This window comes from Saccopteryx bilineata, chromosome 5 (genome assembly GCF_036850765.1).
Source record: "Saccopteryx bilineata isolate mSacBil1 chromosome 5, mSacBil1_pri_phased_curated, whole genome shotgun sequence".
Lineage (NCBI taxonomy): Eukaryota > Metazoa > Chordata > Mammalia > Chiroptera > Emballonuridae > Saccopteryx > Saccopteryx bilineata.
In genome coordinates this window covers 117,397,076-117,419,952 of record NC_089494.1, presented here as the reverse complement: position 1 = coordinate 117,419,952, position 22,877 = coordinate 117,397,076, and the positions used below count along the sequence as shown (strand labels likewise).

The 22,877-nt window shown below is 42.9% G+C and overlaps 1 protein-coding gene across 25 annotated transcripts in view; it reads left to right on the top strand.

The window, feature by feature from the left end:
- CLASP1 (cytoplasmic linker associated protein 1) overlaps positions 1-22,877 on the top strand; it is a 288,466-nt gene that overhangs the window by 5,268 nt on the left and 260,321 nt on the right. For 24 of the 25 annotated variants that reach the window (XM_066280483.1, XM_066280480.1, XM_066280481.1 and 21 more), the window contains exon 2: positions 18,311-18,788. In XM_066280483.1, coding sequence (XP_066136580.1) covers positions 18,594-18,788 — 195 coding nt within the window. In that variant the 5' untranslated portion in view covers positions 18,311-18,593. Of the gene's footprint in view, positions 1-5,984; positions 6,045-18,310; positions 18,789-22,877 lie in introns of all 25 variants that reach the window. The other variant, XM_066280475.1, reaches the window with a different exon arrangement.

Genomic DNA, 22,877 nt, shown 5'->3' with positions numbered 1-22,877 from the left:
CTCTCTCTTCCTCTCTGTCTCTCTCTCCTCTTTAAAAATGAATAAATAAAATAAAAAATTAAAAAAAAATCAGAGGTATAAAAATGCCTCTGATTTCTGAGTTTTAATTTTATATCCTGTCATCTTGCTGAATTCATTTATCAGGTCCAGTAGTTTTTTTGAGTGCGACTTCAGGGTTTTCTATGTACAATATCATATCATCAGCAAATAATGATAGTTTTACTTCTTCTTTTCCAATTTGGATGCCTTTTATTTCTTCTTCTTGTCTGATTGCTGTGTCTAGGACTTCCAGAACTATGTTGAATAAGAGTGGTAAAAGGGGGCACCCCTGCCTTGTTCCTGATCTTAAGAGGATTGCTTTTAATTTTTACCCGTTGAGTATGATGTTGGCTGTGCATCTGTCATAGATGGTTTTATCATGTTGAGGTATGTTCCCTGTAATCCCACTTTGCTGAGAATTTTGATCATGAATGGGTGCTGGATTTTATCAAATGCTTTTTCTGCATCTATTGATATTATCATGTGATTTTTCTCTTTTTGTTTATGTGGTGAATCCAATTGATTGATTTGTAAATATTGTACCAGCCTTGCCTCCCCTAAATAAATTCCACTTGATCATGATGTATGATTTTTTTCATGTATTCCTGGATCCGGTTTGCTAATATTTTGTTGAGAATTTTAGCATCTTAATTCATCAGGGATATTGACCTATAGTTTTCTTTCTTTGTATTGTCTTTGCCTGGTTTTGGAATCAGAATTATGCTCGCCTTATGAAAGGTGTTTGGAAGTCTTCCCTCCTTTTGAATTATTTGAAATAGCTTGAGAAGTATAGGAGTTAGTTCTTCTTTGAATATTTGGTAGAATTCGCCTGTGAAGCCATCTGGCCCAGGGCTTTTGTTTGTTGGGAGTTTTTTTTTTTTTTTCTTTCTTTTTTTGCGCGTTGCAACACCCTAGTTGTTCATTGATTGCTTTCTCACATGTGCCTTGACTGTGGGCCCTCAGCAGACCAAGCAACCCCCTGCTGGAGCCAGGGGCCTTGGGTTCAAGCTGGTGGTCTTTTGCTCAAACCAGATGAGCCTGCGCTCAAACTGGCGAGCTCAGGGTCTCGAACCTGGGTCCTCTGCATCCCAGTCCAACGCTCTATCCACTGCGCCACCGCCTGGTCAGGCACTTTGGGAGTTTTTTGATAACTGTTTCGATCTCATTTGTTGTAATTGAGCAGACTAGGTTTTCTGATTCTTCCAAATTGATTTTTGAAAGATTATATGTTTCAAGGAATTTGTCCATTTTTTATGTTGTCTAATTTTTTGGAGTACTGATCTTCATAGTATTTTCTTAAAATCCTTTGTATTTCTTCTGTGTCAGTTGTTACTTCTCCACTCTCATTTCTAATTTTATTTGAGCCCTCTCTCTTTTTTTCTTGGTGAGTCTGGTTAAAGGTATATCAGTCGTGTTTACTTTTTCAAAGAACCAGCTCTTGGTTTCATTGATCCTCTGTATTGTTTTTTTAGCCTCTATGTTTTTTGTTTCTGCTCTTATCTTTATTATCCTTCCTTCTACTTCCTGTGGCCTTTACTTGCTATTCTTTTTCTAGTTCTTTTAGATGCAGGGTTAAACTCTTAGAGCTTTTTCTAGCTTCTTAAAGTATGCCTGTAATGCTATGAATTTCCCTCTCAGGATTACTTTTGCTGTGTCCCATAAATTTTGAGTTGTGTGTTCATTTTCCTTTGTTTCGAGGAAATTTTTGATTTCTTCCTTGATCTCATTGTTAACCCATTCCGTATTTAATAGCATGCTACTGCAGTACCTTGAGATACGGACAGACCAACATACAAATTTTTTTTTTTTAAAGATACGAGCTGTGACTTAGTCTGTATTTTTTCTTGAGATCTGAGTGAAATTCTGAGATATGAGTCGTGATTCGGGAAGCTGCCCCTAGTTGGCACGTTGGCGCACAGTCTGAGCAGTTTGATATACGAGTTGACTGACTTACGAGCTCGGTTATGGAACGAATTAAATTCGTGTCTCAAGGTACCACTGTATTTAGTTTCCAAGCGTTTTTCATTTTTCTATTGTAGTTGATTTCTAGTTTCATGCCATTGTGATCTGAGAAGATGCTTGATATGATTTCAGTCTTCTTAAATTTATTGAGACTCGTTTTGTGTCCTAACCTGTGGTCTGTCCTAGAGAATGTACCATGAACACTTGAAAAGAATGTATAGTCTGCTGCTTTAGGATAAAAGGTTCTGAAGATATCTAATTAATGCAGTTGATCTAGTGTGTTCGTTAAGCCTGCTGTTTCTTTGTTAATTTTCTTTCTTGAGGATCTATCCAGTGCTGTTAGTGGGGTATTGAAATCCCCTACTATTATATATAGTATTACTATTGATCTTGCCCTTTATGTCCATCAAAATCTGCTTTATCAATTTAGGTGCTCCTATGTTAGGTGCATAGATATATATAATGGTTATATCTTCCTGTTGGATTGCTCCTTTTATCATTATGGAATGACCTTCTTTATCCTTTACTATATATAGCTTTTGTTTTAAGATCTATTTTGTCAGATATAAGTATTGCTACCCCAGCTTTTTTTTCATTTCCATTTGCATGAAATGTTTTTTTTCCATCCCTTTACTTTCAATCTGTGTGCATCTTTTGTTTTGAGGTGAGTCTCATGTAGACAGCATATGCACGGGTCTTGTTTTCTTATCCACACAGCTACCCTATGTCTTTTTTTTTTTTTTTTTTTTTAAATTTTATTTATTCATTTTAGAGAGGAGAGAGAAGGGAGAGAGAGAGACAGAGAGGGAGAGAGAGAGGAGAGAGAGACAGAGAGAGAAGGTGGGGAGGAGCTGGAAGCATCAACTCCCATATGTGCCCTGACCAGGCAAGCCCAGGGTTTCGAACCGGTGACCTCAGCATTTCCAGGTCGGTGCTTTATCCACTGTGCCACCACAGGTCAGGCTACCCTATGTCTTTTGATTGGAGTATTTAATCCATTTACATTTAAGGTTATTATTTTATTTTTTTTAATTCTTTTTATTTTTTTTTGTATTTTTCTGAAGCTGGAAACGGGGAGACAGTCAGACAGACTCCCGCTTGCGCCCGACCGGGATCCACCCGGCACGCCCACCAGGGGGCCATGCTCTGCCCACCAGGGGGCGATGCTCTGCCCATCCGGGGTGTCGCTCTGTTGCTACCAGAGCCACTCTAGCGCCTGAGGCAGAGGCCATAGAGCCATCCCCAGCACCCGGGCCATCTTTGCTCCAATGGAGCCTCGGCTGCGGGAGGGGAAGAGAGAGACAGAGAGGAAGGAGAGGGGGAGGGGTGGAGAAGCAGATGGGTGCTTCTCCTGTGTGCCCTGGCCGGGAATCGAACCCGGGACTTCTGCACGCCAGGCCGATGCTCTACCACTGAGCCCACCGGCCGGGGCTAAGGTTATTATTGATATGTAATCGTTTATAGCCATTTTATTCTTTAAATCTACATTCCTCTTTTTCTAGATTTTTTCCCCCTTTGTTCTGTTTACCACAGGCATCTTAACATTTTTTGTAGCATTGTTTTGGTTGAAATGAATTCCTTGAGTTTTTTTTTTGTCTGGTAAGCTTTTTATTGCTCCTTTAGTTTTAAATGAAAGCCTTGCTGGATAGAGAAGTCTTGGTTGTAGGCTCTTGTTTTGCATTATTTGAATATTTCTTGCCATTCCCTTCTGGCTTCTAATATTTCTGTTGAGAAGTCAGATGTCATACTTATGAGGGCTCCACTATATGTAATTGCTTTTCTCTTGCAGCTTTTAGTATTCTTTCTTTATCCCTTAATTTTTGTATTTTAATTATGATGTGTCTGGGTGTAGGCCTTTTCGAGTTCATCCTTAATGGGACTCTCTGCTTCTTGAATTTGTGTGACTTTTTGCTTCATCAATTTAGGGAAGTTTTCAGCTATGATTTCTTTAATCAGGTTCTCTATTCCTTGTTCTTTCTCCTCTCCTTCAGGAATCCCTATGATGGGGATGTTGTTTCTCTTCATGTTGTCACAGAGCTCTCTTAGAGTTTCCTCTGACTTTCTGAGCCTCTTTACTTTTTGCTTCTCTACTTTCATGCTTTTGTTTATCTTGTTCTCTAAAATTTAGAGTCTAAATCGCTGATTCAGCTCTCAGTTTCATCAGTCGTGCTTTTAATTCCTTCTAGTGTTGTCTTCATTTCTAATATTGTATTTGTCATTTCTGACTGGTTCTTTTTTTTTTTTATTTCAATGACCATTTTGATGCTTTCTATCTCTTTATTTAGGTGCTCATTACGTCCATTCATTGTTGCTCTAAGATTTTTGAGCATCCTAACAATCATTATTTTAAACTCTGCATCGTAATTTGGTTATTTCCATCTCATTCAGATCTTTTTCTGGGAATTTCTCTTGTTTATTAATTTGGGTTGTGTTTATCTGCCTTTCCATTTTGTCTGTGTATAGACTCATTTGCATGTGTTGTTTGTGTAGCTAGTTGAGTCTAGGGTTGGTATTGTCTGCCTCCCATTTCCAGTTGTGTTGTTTCTAAAACTTACTGGGTTGGCATCAGCTGCTGTTTGTAAACTGCTGTGGCCTATTTGGTCACTGTTCTTTTTGCTATTTGTATGGGCGTTTTCTATATCTTAACTGGGTCAGGTGTGAGTAGCCCTTCCTTAAGATATCACTCTAGCCTGACCAGGCGGTGGTGCGGTGGATAGAGCGTCAGACTGGGATGCGAAGGACCCAGGTTCGAGACCCCGAGGCCCACAGCTTGAGTGCAGACTCATCTGGTTTGAGCAAAGCTCACCAGCTTGGACCCAAGGTTGCTGGCTCGAGCAAGGGGTTACTCGGTCTGCTGAAGGCCCGTGGTCAAGGCATATATGAGAAGGCAATCAATGAACAACTAAGGTGTCGCAACGAAAAAACTAATGATTGATGCTTCTCATCTCTCTCCGTTCCTGTCTGTCTGTCCCTGACTATCCCTCTCTCTGACTCTCTCTGTCTCTGTAAAAAAAAAAGAAAAAGAAAAAGATATCACTCTAACAAGGGTTGTTAAGTCCTGAACTGATGCTTTTCATACCTGACCTCTGGATGTGCCCTCCCCGGACCTTCTTGGCTGGAGCCTGGCACAGACCAGTGGGGTCGCTGCCTGTGACTGGCCCTTATCTACCTTTTTGGAGCAACAGGTGATCCAGATCCTGTGGCTGCCTCTGCTGAGCCCAGGTGCTGTTGTTAATTCATATCAACTTAGGCTGGCTTTTATCTACTTTTGGCCTGAAGGATGTTCATTTAAATGTTCTGGTTCCCCTGAGATCTGCTTTCTGCCATCTCTTATTGGTGGCTACTTATTGGGCTCAGTACTATAAATCAGGGGTTAAGTAAGGTATTGGATGTAACTTGCTCCTTAGCCTCAGGTGTCATTCTATCCAGACATCTTTTTTATTTTATTTTTCTTTTTTTTCAGCCCTCAGTAGGGTGTGGCCACAAGAGTCCAATGGCTATGGCCTCTGTGTTCCTGAGGTGTGGTCTGTCCGCAGGTCCACCGCCACCACCACTGCCGTAGGCTCCGGCGTTTGGGCATGGGCGTTGCTGGTGCCCACCCACTGCTGTGGCCACTGGGGCTTCCTCCTCGCCTCTGTGGGCGGGACTACGTGTGCGCCTGGTCTGTGGCTGCCCCCCCCTTCACCCCCTCAGCGGGACTGCGCTGTGGTGTCCAGCTGCTGCCCGCCTTCCAGCGAGCACTCAGCAGTGTGGGCGGTGCGATGAAGCCCAGACCTTAGCACTCAATACTGTATCCCTGACAGGCTCCCGCCTTCTAAGCAATTCTTTGCTCTGAGTGCAGCAGGAGAGCTTCCATTTGGCCTGTGACCTTCCCTTTGCTGGTATTGCTGGTTCCAGGAAAAATATTCACTTTAGATTTGGGGAGTGCCTCAGCCAGAGTTTAGGGCGGCTGTCCCTCAAAGTGTTCTCCCTTTGCCTTCTAGATTACACTCTCTTCCTGCTACTCAGATCCTCTCAGCTCTCCCTGTCCCCCAGAGCTCCAGGTGAGTAGTTGTGAAAGAGGTTTTCTGTGCGGTCCCTTTAAGATAAATCCTGGGTGTGAGAAATCTGTCTCTTTCTCACAAACAGTATCCTGGCTTGTTTCGCAGCTAAATACTGTCCATACGTCTCTTCTAGGCTCTGGGGCTGCAGGCTGGGGCTCTGGTCCTGTGGCTCAGGACCTTCCCCATGCAAGTCCCTCCTGGCTGCTGCTTGTTCCTGGGAGCTGGGCAGCCCTTTCTGCATATAAACACTACTTTTAGGATATTTTATTTTGTCTAAGTATGATTACCATATGTTGGTGTTTTGGGTTGAAAGTTATGTGCCTTTAAAATTTTGAGAGATATTGCTTAATTATTCACCCTAGAGGTTTTAATAAAACCCAGCCTACAGCCTGACCAGTGGTGCCACAGTGGATAAAGCGTCAACCTGGAAACGCTGAGGTTGCTGGTTCAAAACCCTGAGCTTGCCTGGTCAAGGCACATATGGAAGTTGATGCTTCCTGCTCCTCCCCCCTTCTCTTTCCCTCTCTCCCTTCTCTATAATGAATAAATAAAATCTTTAAAAAAAAAAAAAGAAAAAGAAAAATATCTGCTATACCAAGTGTTGGGCAGATAAAATATAAAAACAACAACAACAAACAAACAAACAAAAAAAAACCAGTCTACAGTAGGAGAATCCTGTAGTTAATTCACTTAAAAATGTAATGTGAAAACATATGACCCTGTCTTTTTATTATTAACTTTATTGGGGTGATATTGACTAATGAATTTTATGGGTTTCAGGTATACATTTCCATAATACCTCATCTATGTATTGTATTGTGTGTTCACCACCTCAAAACTCTGTCTTATCACGTCATATCGGAAATAAAGCATGGCTGTAGTTCATTGACTAAAAATTAACTGAGTGCTTGTTGTCTTATTTATTATTGGTGCTGAAGCAAGCATTGTTTTTGTTTATGACTTAGCAAGATTTCCAAGGCTAGACTAGGTATTATCATTGCTGCCTATGAGAAATGGACAGCTGGCTCTTTATATTTTTTTATTCTTTGTGTAGTAACTGCAGATGCCTATGCTTTCAGTTTTCAGGGTTTCAATTTAATTTGACTTTACCAATAACTTTCTATTGTTGGATAAAGTGTGATTTTTTTTTTTCCTCCTTAAGTGTGAAGTGAGGAGGCAGAGAGACAGACTCCCACATGAGCCCTGACTGGGATCCACCCAGCAAGTCCCCTACCGGGCGATTCTCTGGGCAATTCTCTGACCATCTGGGGCCGTTGCTTCATTGCTCTGCAACCAAGCTATGTTAGCCTGAGGTGAGGCCATGAAGCCATCCTTAATGCCTGGGACTAACTTGCTCCAACGATACATGGCTGCAGGAGAAGAAGAGGGAGATAGAGAAGGAAAAGGGAAGGGGTGGAGAAGCAGATGGTTGCTTCTCTTGTGTGCTCTGACGGGGATAGAACCTAGGACTTGCACATGCTGGGCAGATGCTCTATCACTTAGCCAACTGGCCAGGGTCCAGTGTGATTTAACTACAAAGAATTTTAACATAATGTTTTAAAATTTATATTTTTTTGCATAGATTTTTATGTGGTTAAAAAGTTTAAAAGGTACCCAAGCATAGTGAAATGTGGGTCTTCCTCTACCCTTTTGTTCATTCTTCCACATTCTATTCCGAGAGGCAACCACTGTTTCTAGTTTCTTAAATGGTCCTCCAGACACTCTGGACACACACAAGCCTGTGTGCCTATGGATAGGCTGCAGCACGGTTCTGTTAGTACCACCATTATTTTTATTATTACTATTATTATTTTTTTTACAGAGACAGAGAGAGAGTCAGAGAGAGAGATTGACAGGGACAGACAGACAGGAACGGAGAGATGAGAAGCATCAATCATTAGTTTTTCGTTGCGCATTGCGACACCTTAGTTGTTCATTGATTGCTTTCTCATATGTGCCTTGACTGTGGGGCTACAGCAGACTGAGTAACCCCTTGTTCGAGCCAGCGACCTTGGGTCCAAGCTGGTGAACTTTTGCTCAAACCAGATGAGCCTGCACTCAAGCTGGTGACCTCGGGGTCTCGAACCTGGGTTCTCACCATCACAGTCCGACGCCCTATCCACTGCACCACCACCTGGTCAGGCACCACCATTATTTTTAACATATATTAGCTTTGTTATATAAATTAATATTTTGGTATGTTTTCTTTCACACTTTTTCTATGTATGAAGAATATAAGTGACTACTTTTTTATTTCATGAAACTGTTTCCTAGTTTGCTTTTTCACTAAATTGATTGTAGATATCTTTGCAGGCCAGTAAGAACCTATTTTTACGATTGTTCTTAATGATTGCATGGCAAGCTATTTGGATATACTGTAATTTCTTTTCCAATTTCCTGTTCTTGAACATTTAGGTGTATTTTCATTAAATTATTTTTTTCTGAACAGCTGCAAGGAACAACTTTACATATACATTTGGTATACTTGACAAATTATTTTCTTAAGTAAATTCATGGAGTTGGACTTGTTTGGATCAATAGATATACTTAAAGGTTATTGATGTTTCTAAGTTGCCTTAGTAATGAAGTTTATTCTCATCAGTGTATTATAAAGTGTGTATTTGATTGTGAGTTTGATTATGTTCAGTTACATTCTTTTTTTTTTTTTTTTTTTTTTTTACAGAGACTGAGAGAGTCAGAGAGAGGGATAGCTAGGAACAGACAGACAGGAATGGAGAGAGATGAGAAGCATCAATCATCAGATTTTCGTTGCGACACCTTAGTTGTTCATTGATTGCTTTCTCATATGTGCCTTGACCGTGGGGCTACAGCTGACCGAGTAACCCCTTGCTCAAGCCAGCGACCTTGAGTCCAAGCTGGTGAGCTTTGCTCAAACCAGATGAGCCCACGCTCAAGCTGGCGACCTCGAGGTCTCGAACCTGGATCCTCCGTATCCCTGTCTGACGCTCTATCCACTGCACCACCGCCTGGTCAGGCTCAGTTACATTCTTTTTTTTTTTTTTTTTTACAGAGACAGAGAGTGAGTCAGAGAGAGGGATAGACAGGAACAGACAGGAACGGAGAGAGATGAGAAGCATCAATCATTTTTCATTGCGCGTTGCAACATCTTAGTTGTTCATTGATTGCCCTCTCATATGTGCCTTGACTGCGGGCCTTCAGCAGACTGAGCAACCCCTTGCTAGAGCCAGTGACCTTGGCTCCAAGATGGTGAGCTTTGCTCAAACCAGATGAGCCCGCGCCCAAGCTGGTGACCTTGGGGTCTTGAACTTGGGTCCTCTGCATCCCAGTCCGACGCTTTATCCACTGCGCCACCACCTGGTCAGGCTCAGTTACATTCTTAAGTGATGTTTTTGTTTGAATATATGACTAAAGTGAGGGTTAGGTCTTTTGGTATTAAAGAAAAACAATGTTAATGTTGACTAGGAATAAGTAAACGTTGGAAAAATATTGAGAGAGGCACAACTCGGTTTGGAAATTAAGAATATGTCCGTATATTTCAGTATATGCTAACAGTTAAGACACATCCCTTTTTTATGCTTTTGTTTTGGAATTTTTTCCCCTGAATCCATAAAGTATGGATGTAAAAATGTCATTTTGGTAATAGGAGTCTTCTACTATCGTTGATCTGAGAAATAGAGCAAAATTTCCCCATGTTAAGTGTAAGCCTAGAAAAGTACATGTTTAACGTCTGCTAGAAAAACAGTTGAATGAGGGTTAGTAGGACATAGTAGTCTTTGTCATTGCTTAGCTGATGCTCTGAATTATTTTTCTCTGCCAGGTGACTTATATTACGTTGACAGGGTTTGAAGCTAAACCTAGTAAGATCTGATTTTCAATGAATAAATGAGTTTCTGAAGCCCTGCTTTCAGGTCTCCTTCAGCAAGCATAGAACCCCCTTGTCATTGCAGGCACCGTGACTGTGTAGGTTTTCCCAGTCCATCAATTCTTGTGTCTTCAGTATGAATCTCATTGGAGCAAGGACTGGAAGCCAGGGAAATGCTCTATAGGGTAGAGGCAATAAGCAAAGCCTGTGTTTTAACTCTTGCACACCTGTAAGTGTTGTCAGTGGTGTCCTTACATTTGTTTCTCTGTTGTAATCTTTGCTTTCTCCCTGATCACTAAGGAGCCATAAGAAAAGTAGAGTCCTACAGGAGTATGTTGTATTGGAATGGGCTGTTCACTGGTCTTTTTCTCCTCCATGACTCTGGAGGTCATTGAAAGCCACGCCTGACAGATTGGCTGTCACATTAGGCATTCATTGAACTTAGGAAACTAGTTTACTGAGAAGAGCCTGCCCACATCATGTGTATCTTCTTACTTTCGCTGCTCTCATGTTGGAATAATTATGGATTCACAAGAAGTTGCAAAAATATATGAAGTTACCCTTGATTCAGTTTCCCTAGTGGTTATGCATTACCCTTTGTTCTCTCTCTGCTTGTTTTTGATCCTGCTTGCTGTTGGCCTCAGAGAAATACTGAACCTGAGCTACACATTGCGATTACTCTCCCAGGGGTTACTTGTGGAGACACAGATGGTGCTTTCTCTTCATTTGCTCTGTCTGGAGCATTTGGCGTGGTTGTGGTGTTATGCTGGTGTTAGCTGCTCCTCTCTGTTCACGCTCTTATTTAGGAACATTAGTGATGGTGAATATATCCTTCCTCTGTGGGTCTGTTTCCTCAATTATATAGTCTGTACACATCTAAAATAACTCAATGTGTTATTGGTGAGAAGCAGCAGTTATGACTTAGTGGCTATAGCCCTGGGTTTAAAGTTAGAAGCCTAGGTTCAAATCCTGATTCTGTTTCATGCTTTCTGTGTGATCCTGGAAGTCACTTTGCTTCTGAATCTGCTTCCTCTTCTGTAAAATAGGCCTGAATAGCCTTGCCGACGTTTTGTGGTGGAGGGTGTATGTAAAGAGAGGACAATTTGTATAATCATATAGTGAACTAGAAAGTACTGTTTCAAATGTCAGGTAGCTATGCTTTTTTATGTATTTATTTTTGCTGTGCTTATTTTAAATTGCTGAAATGAACGCCAAGGTTTAAACTATTGCTGCATTACTTCTTTATAGCTTGACTTTTTTCTTCAGCGGCAGAGAAAAACTCTGCTTTTATATCTCAAGACTTCTTACACCTTCTGTCTTCACATTAAATAACCAGCACTTAATACGATTTTCTTTTTGTCAGCTGGTTGTAACCTAGCTCCCTCAGGAAATTTGGGATGGCCATGTCAGCTGTCATGCTATCAAGTGACATATCAGATACTCTCTTCTCTTCTTATTCACCTAAGTCTGGGGATTTCATGTTTCAGAAGCCTCTTAGGAAATTTAGTTCTTCATTTTGATGTAGTCCAATTTATTATTTTTATTTTTTAGCTTGTGTTTTAGATGTCATACCTAAGAAATCATTGCTTATTTCACCACATTAAAAAAGAAAAATAAACTAATTGCCTACTCCAAGATCACCTATACTTTCTTCTAAGTTTTAGTTTCAGATCTTATATTTAGGTCTAGGGAACATTTGAGATCTTGCTCCCCAGCATGTTACCCATTTCACTCAAATAAATTCTTTCTTTTTCTTTTTTTTCAGAGACAGACAGTCAGGGAGAGGGATAGATAGGGACAGACAGACAGGAACGGAGAGAGATGAGAAGCATCAATCATCAGTTTTTTCGTTGTGGCACTTTAGTTCATTGATTGCTTTCTCATATGTGCCTTGACCGTGGGCCTTCAGCAGACCGAGTAACCCCTTGCTTGAGCCAGCGGCCTGGGTCCAAGCTGGTGAGCTTTGCTCAAACTAGATGAATCCATGCTCAAGCTGGCGACCTCGGGGTCTCGAACCTGGGTCCTCCACATCCCAGTACGATGTTCTATCCACTGCACCACCACCTGGTCAGGCTCAAATAAATTCTTATAAAACTTCTCAAAAAAACAAAAAGAGCTTACATTTAGGTCTATGACTAATTTTGAGTTCATTTATGTATGTGTGTGAGGAAATTATCCAAACTCATTCCTCTTTTTTCCTCAGTTTCTTTCTTTATTAAGTCTACCTTTCCCCTGTCAATAGGGAAAGAACAGTAGTAACTGTGACCCCCCTACACCATAACTGCAGGATGGAGAAATCTCTTCTGTCCATGCCCTGACCCTTCCCACCACCCAATAAATAAAAAAGAGACAAGAAGTACAGGGCAAGAAAGAGTGGGCAGGAGTATGTATCAGGACAGTGTTTGTGTTGGGGCTCTCAAAATTCATTCTTTTACATGTGGATGAACATCCACTAGTCCCAGCACCATTGTTGAAAAGACTATTCTTTCCCCACTGACCTTTTTTGCGCTCTTGTTGATAATTAATTGACTATAAATGTAAGGGTTTATTTCTAGACTGTCATTCTATTCCACTGATCCATATGCCTGTCCTTATGCCAGTAACACACTATTCTGAGTACTGTTTTGGTTATTCCAGGTGCCTTGTATTTCCATATGACTCCTTTTTTTTTTTTGTATTTTTCTGAAGCTGGAAACAGGGAGAGACAGTCAGACAGACTCCCGCATGCGCCCGACCGGGATCCACCCGGCACGCCCACCAGGGGCGACACTCTGCCCCTCTGGGGTGTCGCTCTGCCATGACCAGAGCCACTCTAGCGCCTGGGGCAGAGGCCAAGGAGCCATCCCCAGCACCCGGGCCATCTTTGCTCCAATGGAGCCTTGGCTGCGGGAGGGGAAGAGAGAGACAGAGAGGAAGGAGGGGGGGGGTGGAGAATGGGCGCTTCTCCTGTGTGCCCTGGCTGGGAATCGAACCCGGGTCTCCCGCACGCCAGGCCGATGCTCTACCGCTGAGCCAACGGGCCAGGGCCTCCATATGACTCTTAAGATCACATTGTCAATTTCCCTCTGAACAGTTTTCACTGATTCCCCTAATTATGGTATGTTGGTTTTTTCCTGCCTGAAGCATAGCAGATGCTTAGTTTTGAACACTGAATGAGTGGCAGTTTTCTTATAGTTGTGGTAAAAATGCATAAAACTTACCATTTTAACCACTTCTAAGTGGCATTAGTCCATTCACACTGTTGTGCTACCATTACTACCCTGGCATGGTGATTGCTTATTTCCTCCCCCCAATCTCAGAATATTTTCTAATTTTCAATGTGATTTCCTCTTTTACCCACTGGTGTCTTAGTGTATTAATTTCCACATACCCCTCCCAAATTCCCTCTGATCTTGATATCTAATTTAATTCTATTGTGGTCAGAGAACATACTTAATAGAATTCCCATCGTTGTAGGTTTATTGAGTCTTATTTTATGACATAACATACAATCTATCCTAGAGAATGTTCCACATGAACATGAGAACAATGTGTATTCTGCTGTGATTGAGTGCAGTGTTCCATAGATGTCTGTCCCTTAATGATTTAATTTTGTCTGCATCTAGAGCGGTGGTCCCCAATCCTGGGGCCGCGGACCGGTACCTGTCCGTGGGCCATTTGGTACCGGTCCGCAGAGAAAGAATAAATAACTTACATTATTTCCTTTTTATTTATATTTAAGTCTGAACAATGTTTTATTTTTAAAAAATGACCAGATTCCCTCTGTTACATCCGTCTAAGACTCACTTTTGATGCTTGTCCTCGGTCACATGATACATTTATCCGTCCCACCTGGAAAGCCGGTCCGTGAAAATATTTTCTGACATTAAACCGGTCCGTGACCCAAAAAAGGTTGGGGACCACTGCTCTAGAGCACATTTAAGAAAACAAAATAGTTACCTAAATCTTAAATTTTTCATGGTTTTTCCCACTTTTTGTACTGACTACTTATTTCATTTATATATAAAAATTGGGTCTTCCCTTTAAAAATGAAAACCTTAGTTTCCTTAATTAACCTTACTAACCATATTAACCTTAATAATCATATTAAGAGTTAGTTTCTAAGAATGAAACCTGTTTTAAAAGTAAGCAGAAAAGACCAAATATGTTTACATGAGAAATTCAAATGACACCATCAAGAAAATGGAAGCACAACCCACTGATGAGAAAGTATTTGTAAATCACATCTGATGAAGGACATTTTTATTCAGAATATATAAACTCTTTCAATCAACAAAGAAAGACAACCCAATTACAAAGTAAGCAAAGGACTTGAAAAAAGTACATGAAAATCAGCTCAACAGTTTTCGTCATTAAGTAATAGCTACATGAGATGCCACTTTACACCACTAGGTGTAACCACTCTGATAAAAAAGATGGATAGAAGTGTTAACGATGAAAATTTGAACCCTCGTATATTACTTGTGGAAATGTAAAATGGTGTAGCCACTTTTTTTTTTTTTAAATGAGAGGAGGGGAGAAAGAGAGACAGACTCCCACATGCGCCCTGACTGGGATCCACCTGGCAACCCCAGCAGGAGCCAGTGCTTGAACCAATCGAGTCCCTGGCTGCAGGAGAGGAAAAGAGAGAAAAGAGGGAGGGAAAGAGAAGCAGATGGTTGCTTCTCCTGTGTGCCCTGACTGGGAGTCAAACCCCAGAGGTCCGTGTGCTGGGCCAATGCTCGATCCCCTGAGCCAACCAGCCAGGGTGGTGGTGTGATGTTTTAAAAAGATTTTATTTATTTATTTATTTTTATTAAGTGAGACGAAGGGATGCAGAGAGACAAACTCTCACATGCCCCTCACTGGGATCCACCAGGCAAGCCCCTTATGAGGCAGTGCTCTGCCCATCATGGGCTGTTTCTCTGTTCCTCAGCTCTTGAGCTAGTTTTAGCACCTGAGTGCGAGGCCATAGAGCCTCAGCACTGGGGGCCAACTTGCTAGAGATAGTCGAGCCATGGCTGCGGGAGGAGAAGAGAGAGAGAGTGAGAGAAAAGGGGAGGGGAGGGTAGAGAAGCAGATGGTGGTTTCTCCATTGTGCCCTGACTGGGAATTGAACCTGGGACATCCACACAATGGATGATGCTCTGCCACTGAGCTATCTGGCCAGGGCCATCTTTTTATGATTTTATTATAAATGCTTAGAAAATCTCTGGGGTTGGGGAGAGGTTCAGAGAGGAGTCACAAAATTATTTGCTTGTGTAGCTAAAAATATCTCTGAAAGAACATACAGGAAATGCAGTTATGTGCTTTTAGTCAGGGAAACTGGGTGGCCAGGGCACAGGAGTTCACTCTTGCCCCCAGTGAACGTAGTGCTGTGTGAATGGTTGTCCCTGAATACCTATGAAAGTAGAGATGGAGAAAATGCTTGAAAGCTTGGGAAAAAGGTAATAGAAAATCCAGTGTAGTAAGAATAAGATAGGATTGTCACTTTCTTTTATCTTTTTTAATTAAGAAGAGGAAAGAGACGACCCAGTCTGCTCAGTGCCCCTGAGCTTGCAGTGTCTTTCATCCTGTGTGTTAGGTGCATGGGGGTTTGTGACCAACTTCTGAGTGTGCTAAACCTTTAATGCATATTTGTTAGAAATCTAATAGAGAGCTTTTGTCTACTAGATATTTTATAAATCACAGTATAGAGACTGGATGAGCAGAATCGTTTTTCTCCCTGGAATAGAGATGTTAGTCTCTTGCCTGTTGCTTCCCCGGTAAGCATAGAGTCTGACCTCCTTTCTCTGAGTCAGAACAGAACTAGGCCAGACTTGTAATAACAAGGGTTTGAAGGCGGGGAAAGGAGACTCATTAGGCATGCAATCTTGGAAAACTACTTACCTTTACCTTTGTTTCTTCATCTGTAAAGTAGGGATGTTAATACTTAATTCACAGAGTTGGTTGGAGAATTAGAGACCTTATGTATAAACCATCCAGCATAGAATCTGACACCTCAGGGAGAGCCTTAAAAATGGTGTTATCAAGCCCTGGCTGGTTGGCTCAGTGGTAGAACATCAGCCTGGCGTCCCGGGTTCGACTCCTGGCCAGGGCACACAGGAGAAGTGCCCATCTTCTTCTCCACCCCTCCCCCTCTCCTTCCTCTCTGTCTCTCTCGTCTCCTCCCACAGCCAAGGCTCTGTTGGAGCAAAGTTGGCCCGGGCTCTGAGGATGGCTCTGTGGCCTCTGCCTCAGGTGCTAGAATGGTTCTGGTTGCAACAGAGCGACGCCCCAGATGGGCAGAGCATCGCCCCCTGGTAGGCATGCCGGGTGGATCCCGGTCGGGCGCATGCGGAGTCTGTCTGACTGCCTCCCTGTTTCCAACTTCAGAAAAATTAAAGGAAAAAAAAAAGGTGTTATCATTATTGGTTAGTGCTGTTGATTTTAGGCCCCTTGAAAGAGTAAAGAATATGAAATGGAGATTCTTTCCACTGAGAATGAAAGAGATTTTTAGGGGAAGAAGGAGTATATTTTGGTGTGGAACAAATCACCACAGACTTAGTGGTTTAAAACAACAATGATTTAATATTTCTTATCATTCTATGGTTTGGCTAGGTGATTTTTCTTCTTGTCTATTTAAACTGACTTGTGTACCTGCAGTCAGATGATGACTGGAATGGTTGAATGATCCCAGGTGGCCTCACTCTTGTCTGACAGTTGCTGCTAGAAGTTGGTTGGAGAACATGGCCTCTTGTATTCCAGGAAGCTGGAGCAGCTTTCTTCCAGCGTGGCAGTCAGGCTGCACTCTAGGAGGGCGGCATTCTCAGAGGGTGGGCTCCAGTGCTGGCTGTCACATCTCTGCGTGATTTTCAGTTGCTCATTTACAGCTGGCCAGAGCAGGTCTCGGCCAATTCTGGAGTCACTGTGGGAGGTGACTTACACTCCAGTTTGGTGGCAGAGGAGTAGCAAAGAATTTTGGCCACTTTACCATCCCAGCCTTGTTTGATCTGCTGTTTGATCTAGTATTGGGCAATAGAAAGAAAAGGTGCTGTTGGTTTCCCGTTGTCTTGCATCACTGACACCTTCTTTAGTCCAATATGCGAGTTCTTAAGGAACTGGACACACTTTGCTGTAACTAAAAATTGGAAAGAAGGGTAGGGTAATAGCTTTTATGAATTTAAAGATCTTTGTTGTGAGGGAAGGACTAGTTCTAGGATATAGAAGTGACTGGGAAGCCGCTACCTGCTCCCTGTAAGGAAAGATTGTCCTCTGCGACAGTGAGTTCGAATTCCCTCCTGCTGCATGGCTGGATGCGGTAGAGTAAGCACGCACCAGCGGCCTTAAAGGAGCATTTTCCTCAATGAATGGCTTGACTTATATGATTCCTGTTGGTATCAAACATTTCTGATACTAGAACTAGGAAAGACCATTGTACTTTTAATAGTGAGACTAGGGATGGGTGATGTTAGGGAAAGAATCACTGCACAGAGTGGAAGAATTCCCATGCATAGAATTTCAGTTTTACTTGGTGTGCATGTTTAGATTTTCCTGCTAGAGCCCTGGAGAGTTGGGATTCACAGTTGTGGTGAAGAACATTTCTCTTTGATGCAGTGTCAGGGAGGGGCTGCATCTTGCAGGTGGGTTTTCTGTGGGTCTCATAGGTTAGAATGAAAGGAACTGAAGTGGGAAATAAGTGTGTACAGTGCTCCAGCAGCTGTAGATTAAATGGTAAGCTCATTCATTTCGTGAAAAGGACTTTGGTACTTTAACTGTATCATGTGTTTTGCTTCCCCCAAACATGATTTTGAGGTCTCCTGATTATATAACAAAATACCAAGCCCCAATAGTGATTGTCTGTCAGTGAAGAGCACCAACTCAATAATTGGTCAGAATATGAGCTGATCTTTCCTTTATTACTTTCCTTGTTGGAGGGAGGGTGTGGTAAAGGGCACCGCTGACCTTGTTAGAAAGCTGCTAAGCAAGAAGTCTGATGGAGATAACGGGCTTTGCTCTGGCTAATGTCAGGCTGGCCACTTCGGTCATTGGTGCTGCTATGGAACCCGCCCCATTTCCAGCACTTGGTTTTTTTGAAAACAGAGAGTGAGGCAATGACCTACAGACACAGAATAGTGTTAAGTTTTGGTGGGAAACAAAATTTAAGCTACAAGTAAATGTGCCAGCTAAAGCAGAGGTTGTTTTGCTGACTATTGCGTTTATAAGCTGGAAAATTGTGCATAACATCAACCTGCCAACTGTGGAGCGTACTGGCACGTCGCTTTGGGCTTTGGTGTTTTTCCTGATAAAAATAATATTCTGCTGTGGTTGCCTAACATCCCTGATTCTCACTCCACTTATGCATATAAATAATTCTACAGCATGAACTGTGTTGTCTTTTATTTAATGTTTTAGTGTTAATGTTATCTGTGCTGATTTGTCCTTCTCTTCTCTTACTTTTCAGAATGGATGGCGAATTATGAAGCATTTCAGACTCAGTAGTACAACATCACTCTGCCACTCACTCCTTTATCTTCTACTAGTTATTTAAATTGAACTTTTAATATCCTGCCAGCTGCTCTTCAGACACACATGGTGCATTGTTGCCATTCCCCGGATTGCATCTTTGAAACACAGGCTCTTAGTAACCTTCAGCGAACAAAGAGGCAGCCTGCGTGTACGTTTGCTGGGAGGGTGTCACCCTGACTGCCCTCTAGCTTTTGCTGGATCTGGATTTGAATTCCACCATGGAGCCTCGCATGGAGTCCTGCCTGGCACAGGTACTGCAGAAGGATGTGGGGAAACGGCTGCAGGTTGGCCAAGAACTTATAGACTATTTCTCAGACAAACAGAAGTCTGCTGACCTTGAGCATGACCAGACCATGTTAGATAAACTTGTGGATGGACTCGCTACCTCTTGGGTGAACTCTAGCAATTACAAGGTAAGTGGTGCATCAGAAGGCATTCTAGGTGGCTGGGCCACCTTGGTGGATGAGAACTGGTCCTTAGGAAAAAATCCTTTGTGAGCAATCAGCATTCTTTGCTTCAGAAAGGTTCTTTGGCTTCCAATAAGATGCTCAGTCAGGTTGTGGCTTTTGGACATGACATTCTAGAGGAGGTGGGGTTTTCTTTTATTTTTTGGAGATCAATAATCCTTATCCTTTAGCACTTTGAGAGAAGGTCAAGTGAACAGATAAAGCAAAGGTTTTATATTGGAAAGTTTTCAAGCAATTTACAGCCTTGAAGTTAAGAGTGAATGTTGTGTCCTGCTGTGGTATGGGTCATGAGATCTTTGTGAGTGGCCTTTCATGAATATGAATAAGAAATGACTTCACTGATTTTCACTGTTCTGTGACCTGTGTGATGGCCTGGAGGATATACTCCAGGCTCGAAAAATTGAGGCTTTCACGTGTGTGCCCCTGCTGGGGTGGGAGAGGGGATAGGCAGGGTTCTCTGACCAAATTAGTGTTAAGGTTGACCATGTACCATTAGAGGACTGAGTTTTCATGAATAACAACTGGACTGGACTTGAGGTACAGAAGAGTGTCATCTCTTTCCTTGCCTCCCCCCTACCCATTCCACCTCTTTTAGTGTGCCAGCAGTGTGGCCCCTTTGGATCGAGGTTGAGTTGCCTGTTGGTGCTATAGGCATCATGAAAGGGGCTTACTGAAAAAGAATCTTTTGTGCTGTTTTCATTGACCTAGTCCTCTGAGAATCATTTGGAAACTGGTGCTTACAGGGTTCCTTTGTTTGCTTGAGTATGTACTGTTTTCCAGTTCAGTAAACCTTGGTCTTATAAGAATCAGCAGACTTTGTACTTATTGAAGGTGTTACATAGGACACTAATATTTCACTTAAAATTGGATGTAAAATTTATCCTGTCTTTTTTTTTTTTTTGTATTTTTCTGAAGCTGGAAACGGGGAGAGACAGACAGACAGACTCCCACATGTGCCCGACCGGGATCCACCTGGCACGCCCACCAGGGGCGACGCTCTGCCCACCAGGGGGTGATGCTCTGCCCCTCCGGGGTGTCGCTCTGCTGCGACCAGAGCCACTCTAGCGCCTGGGGCAGAGGCCAAGGAGCCATCTCCAGCGCCCGGGTCATTTTTGCTCCAATGGAGCCTTGGCTGCGGGAGGGGAAGAGAGAGACAGAGAGGAAGGAGGGGGTGGGGGTGGAGAAGCAAATGGGTGCTTCTCCTATGTGCCCTGGCCGGGAATCGAACCCGGGTCCCCCGCACGCCAGTCCGACGCTCTACCGTTGAGCCAACCGGCCAGGGCCAAATTTATCCTGTCTTTATAAGCTGGGCTTAAATTCTATTGCATTCATCTGTTTATTCACTTAGCTGGGGTTAGTATGTGGTTCTTCCATGCCTGGCATTGGTGCTGGGTGGGAGGAGCATTGCAGAGTTGAGAGTTGAGACTCAAATCATTACATTTATGAGCGCTGTGGAATCACCTGTTGTATGCTGGAATCATGGCTCCACCACTCTTTCTATGTACATAGTAGGATGCTTCTGGCTGAGAGTAACCCAAAATTGACTCCAATTACTTAAAGTTGCTATAACGAGACTGAGTTATTTCCTTTAGAAGTTTAGGAAGTTCGCAGTAGTTAAGGCAATGTCCAGGGAAGAGTGTGCTCCTGTCTTTAATGCGATTAAACCTTTCTCAGAAGCTCTTTGGCAGACTTTGACATCACAGAATGGCTTTGCGTGCCTACCCCAGGATCGCTGGAAAATGGATGTGTGTTAATGGTTGCTTTTGACTGTCATGCTTACCCTCCTGTTTTAAGAAGGCGGGTTCCTTCTCTACCAAATGAAGCATATGGCCCTGTGAAGGAAGGTAAGGATGTAAGCAATGTCAGACTCCTTTGGGAAAGCGGAGGTTAAAGAGGGTACCTAGGTACTGTGGATGTTGAGTAGAGGGACCTGCAGAGTCTGCTGCACTGCATGAGCTCTCTCTCAGCCTTGCCAGGCTTCAGCTTCCTCGTCTGTGTAACGTTGGGACAATGGAGTTAAGCACTAAGTGAGAGTGTACACTATAATGTCATCACACGCCTGCCACGTGATAAACATTAGCAGTTGTTATGAAGACTTGGTTCCTGTTTTCAAGGAGCTCACAGTCTGGGGTGGGGTGGTGAGCACCGATACAGAAGCAGATGGTTACAGTGTGGTGTGCAGTAATAATGATATACAATCTGGGGGGAAGACAGGAGAAAGCAGTCGCACTGCCAAGAGGAATCCAGGGTGGGTAGTTTTTCAGAATAGCACTTGCAGGGGCACAGGGAAGTGAAGATTAAGACTGACCTCTGTGCCTGACCTGTGGTGGCGCAGTGGATAAAGCGTCGACCTGGAAATGCTGAGGTCGCTGGTTCGAAACCCTGGGCTTGCCTGGTCAAGGCACATATGGGAGTTGATGCTTCCAGCTCCTCCCCCTTCTCTCTCTCTGTCTCTCTTTCTCTCTCTCCCTCCTTCTCTCTCTCTCTCTCTCTCTCTCCCTCTCCTTTCTAAAATGAATAAATAAAAAATTTTTTTAAAGACTGACCTCTGTGAAGTAATTTCTAAGAAAGATGGCTTGGTGGAGAGGCCAGGAACATGGGGCTGACTCCTGAGTTGCCAGTGTGATCGTGGACAAGGCACCTTACTTTCCGTGCAGTGCTCGGGAGTGACTACTTAATCTCTTGGGAGGCCTTGGGCTCCACTATCTTACATGACTTTATACAGATGGCTTAGCCATGTCTTGTGGCTGTAACCTTGCACAGTGCTGCACCCCTTGTTTATAAATGAAGTGTGGTTCACACCTGGACCAGACAGCCTGGAACCTAGGAGCTGCTCAGTGAATGCTGGCTCCATATACACACACACACACACACACACACACAGAGAGAGAGAGAGAGAGAGAGAGAGGGGGGAAAGGAAGATGAAAAGCAGTAACTCATAGTTGCTTTCACTGTAGCGTTGTGCATTGATTCTTGTATGTGACTTGACCAGGGCCGAGCCAGTGTCCCCTTGTCAAGCCAGCGACCTTCGGGCTCAAGCTGGTAAGGTTTGGGATTGTGTAGACAGTCACCACTCAAGCCAGTGATCCGCACTAATGAGCCTGTGTTCAGAGCCAGTGGCTGTGTGTTTCTGAACCCGTGTCCTCAGCGTTCCAGTGGACACTATCCACTGTGCCACCACTGGTCAGGCACCTGTTTTTTTTTTCCTTAATCAATGATCAAGATTTCTCATTCAGAGCCTGAGCTACACTTAGGTTTTATTTGACACATTTTATATATTATGGATTGAAGGGATTAAAGAAAACTTTGAGCTTGGCTTCTTGAGGGTTTTTTAATTTTAAACTTAAATTGAGGAATAAAAAGAGGAGAAAAGGGAAGTAATTTTGGACTTCCAAAACAAGTACCTGGGTATTCCTTTTTTTAACAGGGAATGTAGATGAATGCCAACATAATGTCTCATTTAAAAAATTATTGGCTGGTTGCCTGACCTGTGGTGGTGCAGTGGATAAATCATTGACCTGGAACGCTGAGGTCGCCGGTTCATACCCTGCACTTGTCTGATCTAAGGCATATATGGGAGTTGAAGCTACCTGCTCCTCCCCCCTTTCTCTCTCTCTCTCTCTCACACTCTCTCTCCTCTCTAAAATGAATAAAGAAAAAAATATAAATAAAAAATATTTCTTAACATAAATATGTATTTGGTATCGATTGCAATTTAATAGCTACCATTTCTTGCTTATTAAATGTTAAGGATTTTGTCTTATTTAGTCTTTCTAACCCCCCCCGCAAGATTGGTGGTATCCTATTTTTTTTTTTTTTGTGACAGAGACTGAGATAGGGCAGACAGAGACAGACAGGCAGGGAGGGAGAGAGATGAGAAACATCAGTTCTTTGTTGCGGCACCTTACTTGTTCTTTGACTGTTTTCTCATATGTGCCTTGACCTGGGGGCTACAGCAGAGCAAGTGACACCTTGCTCAAGCCAGCAACCTTGGACTCAAGCCAGTGACCTTGGACTTCAAGCCAGTGACCTTTG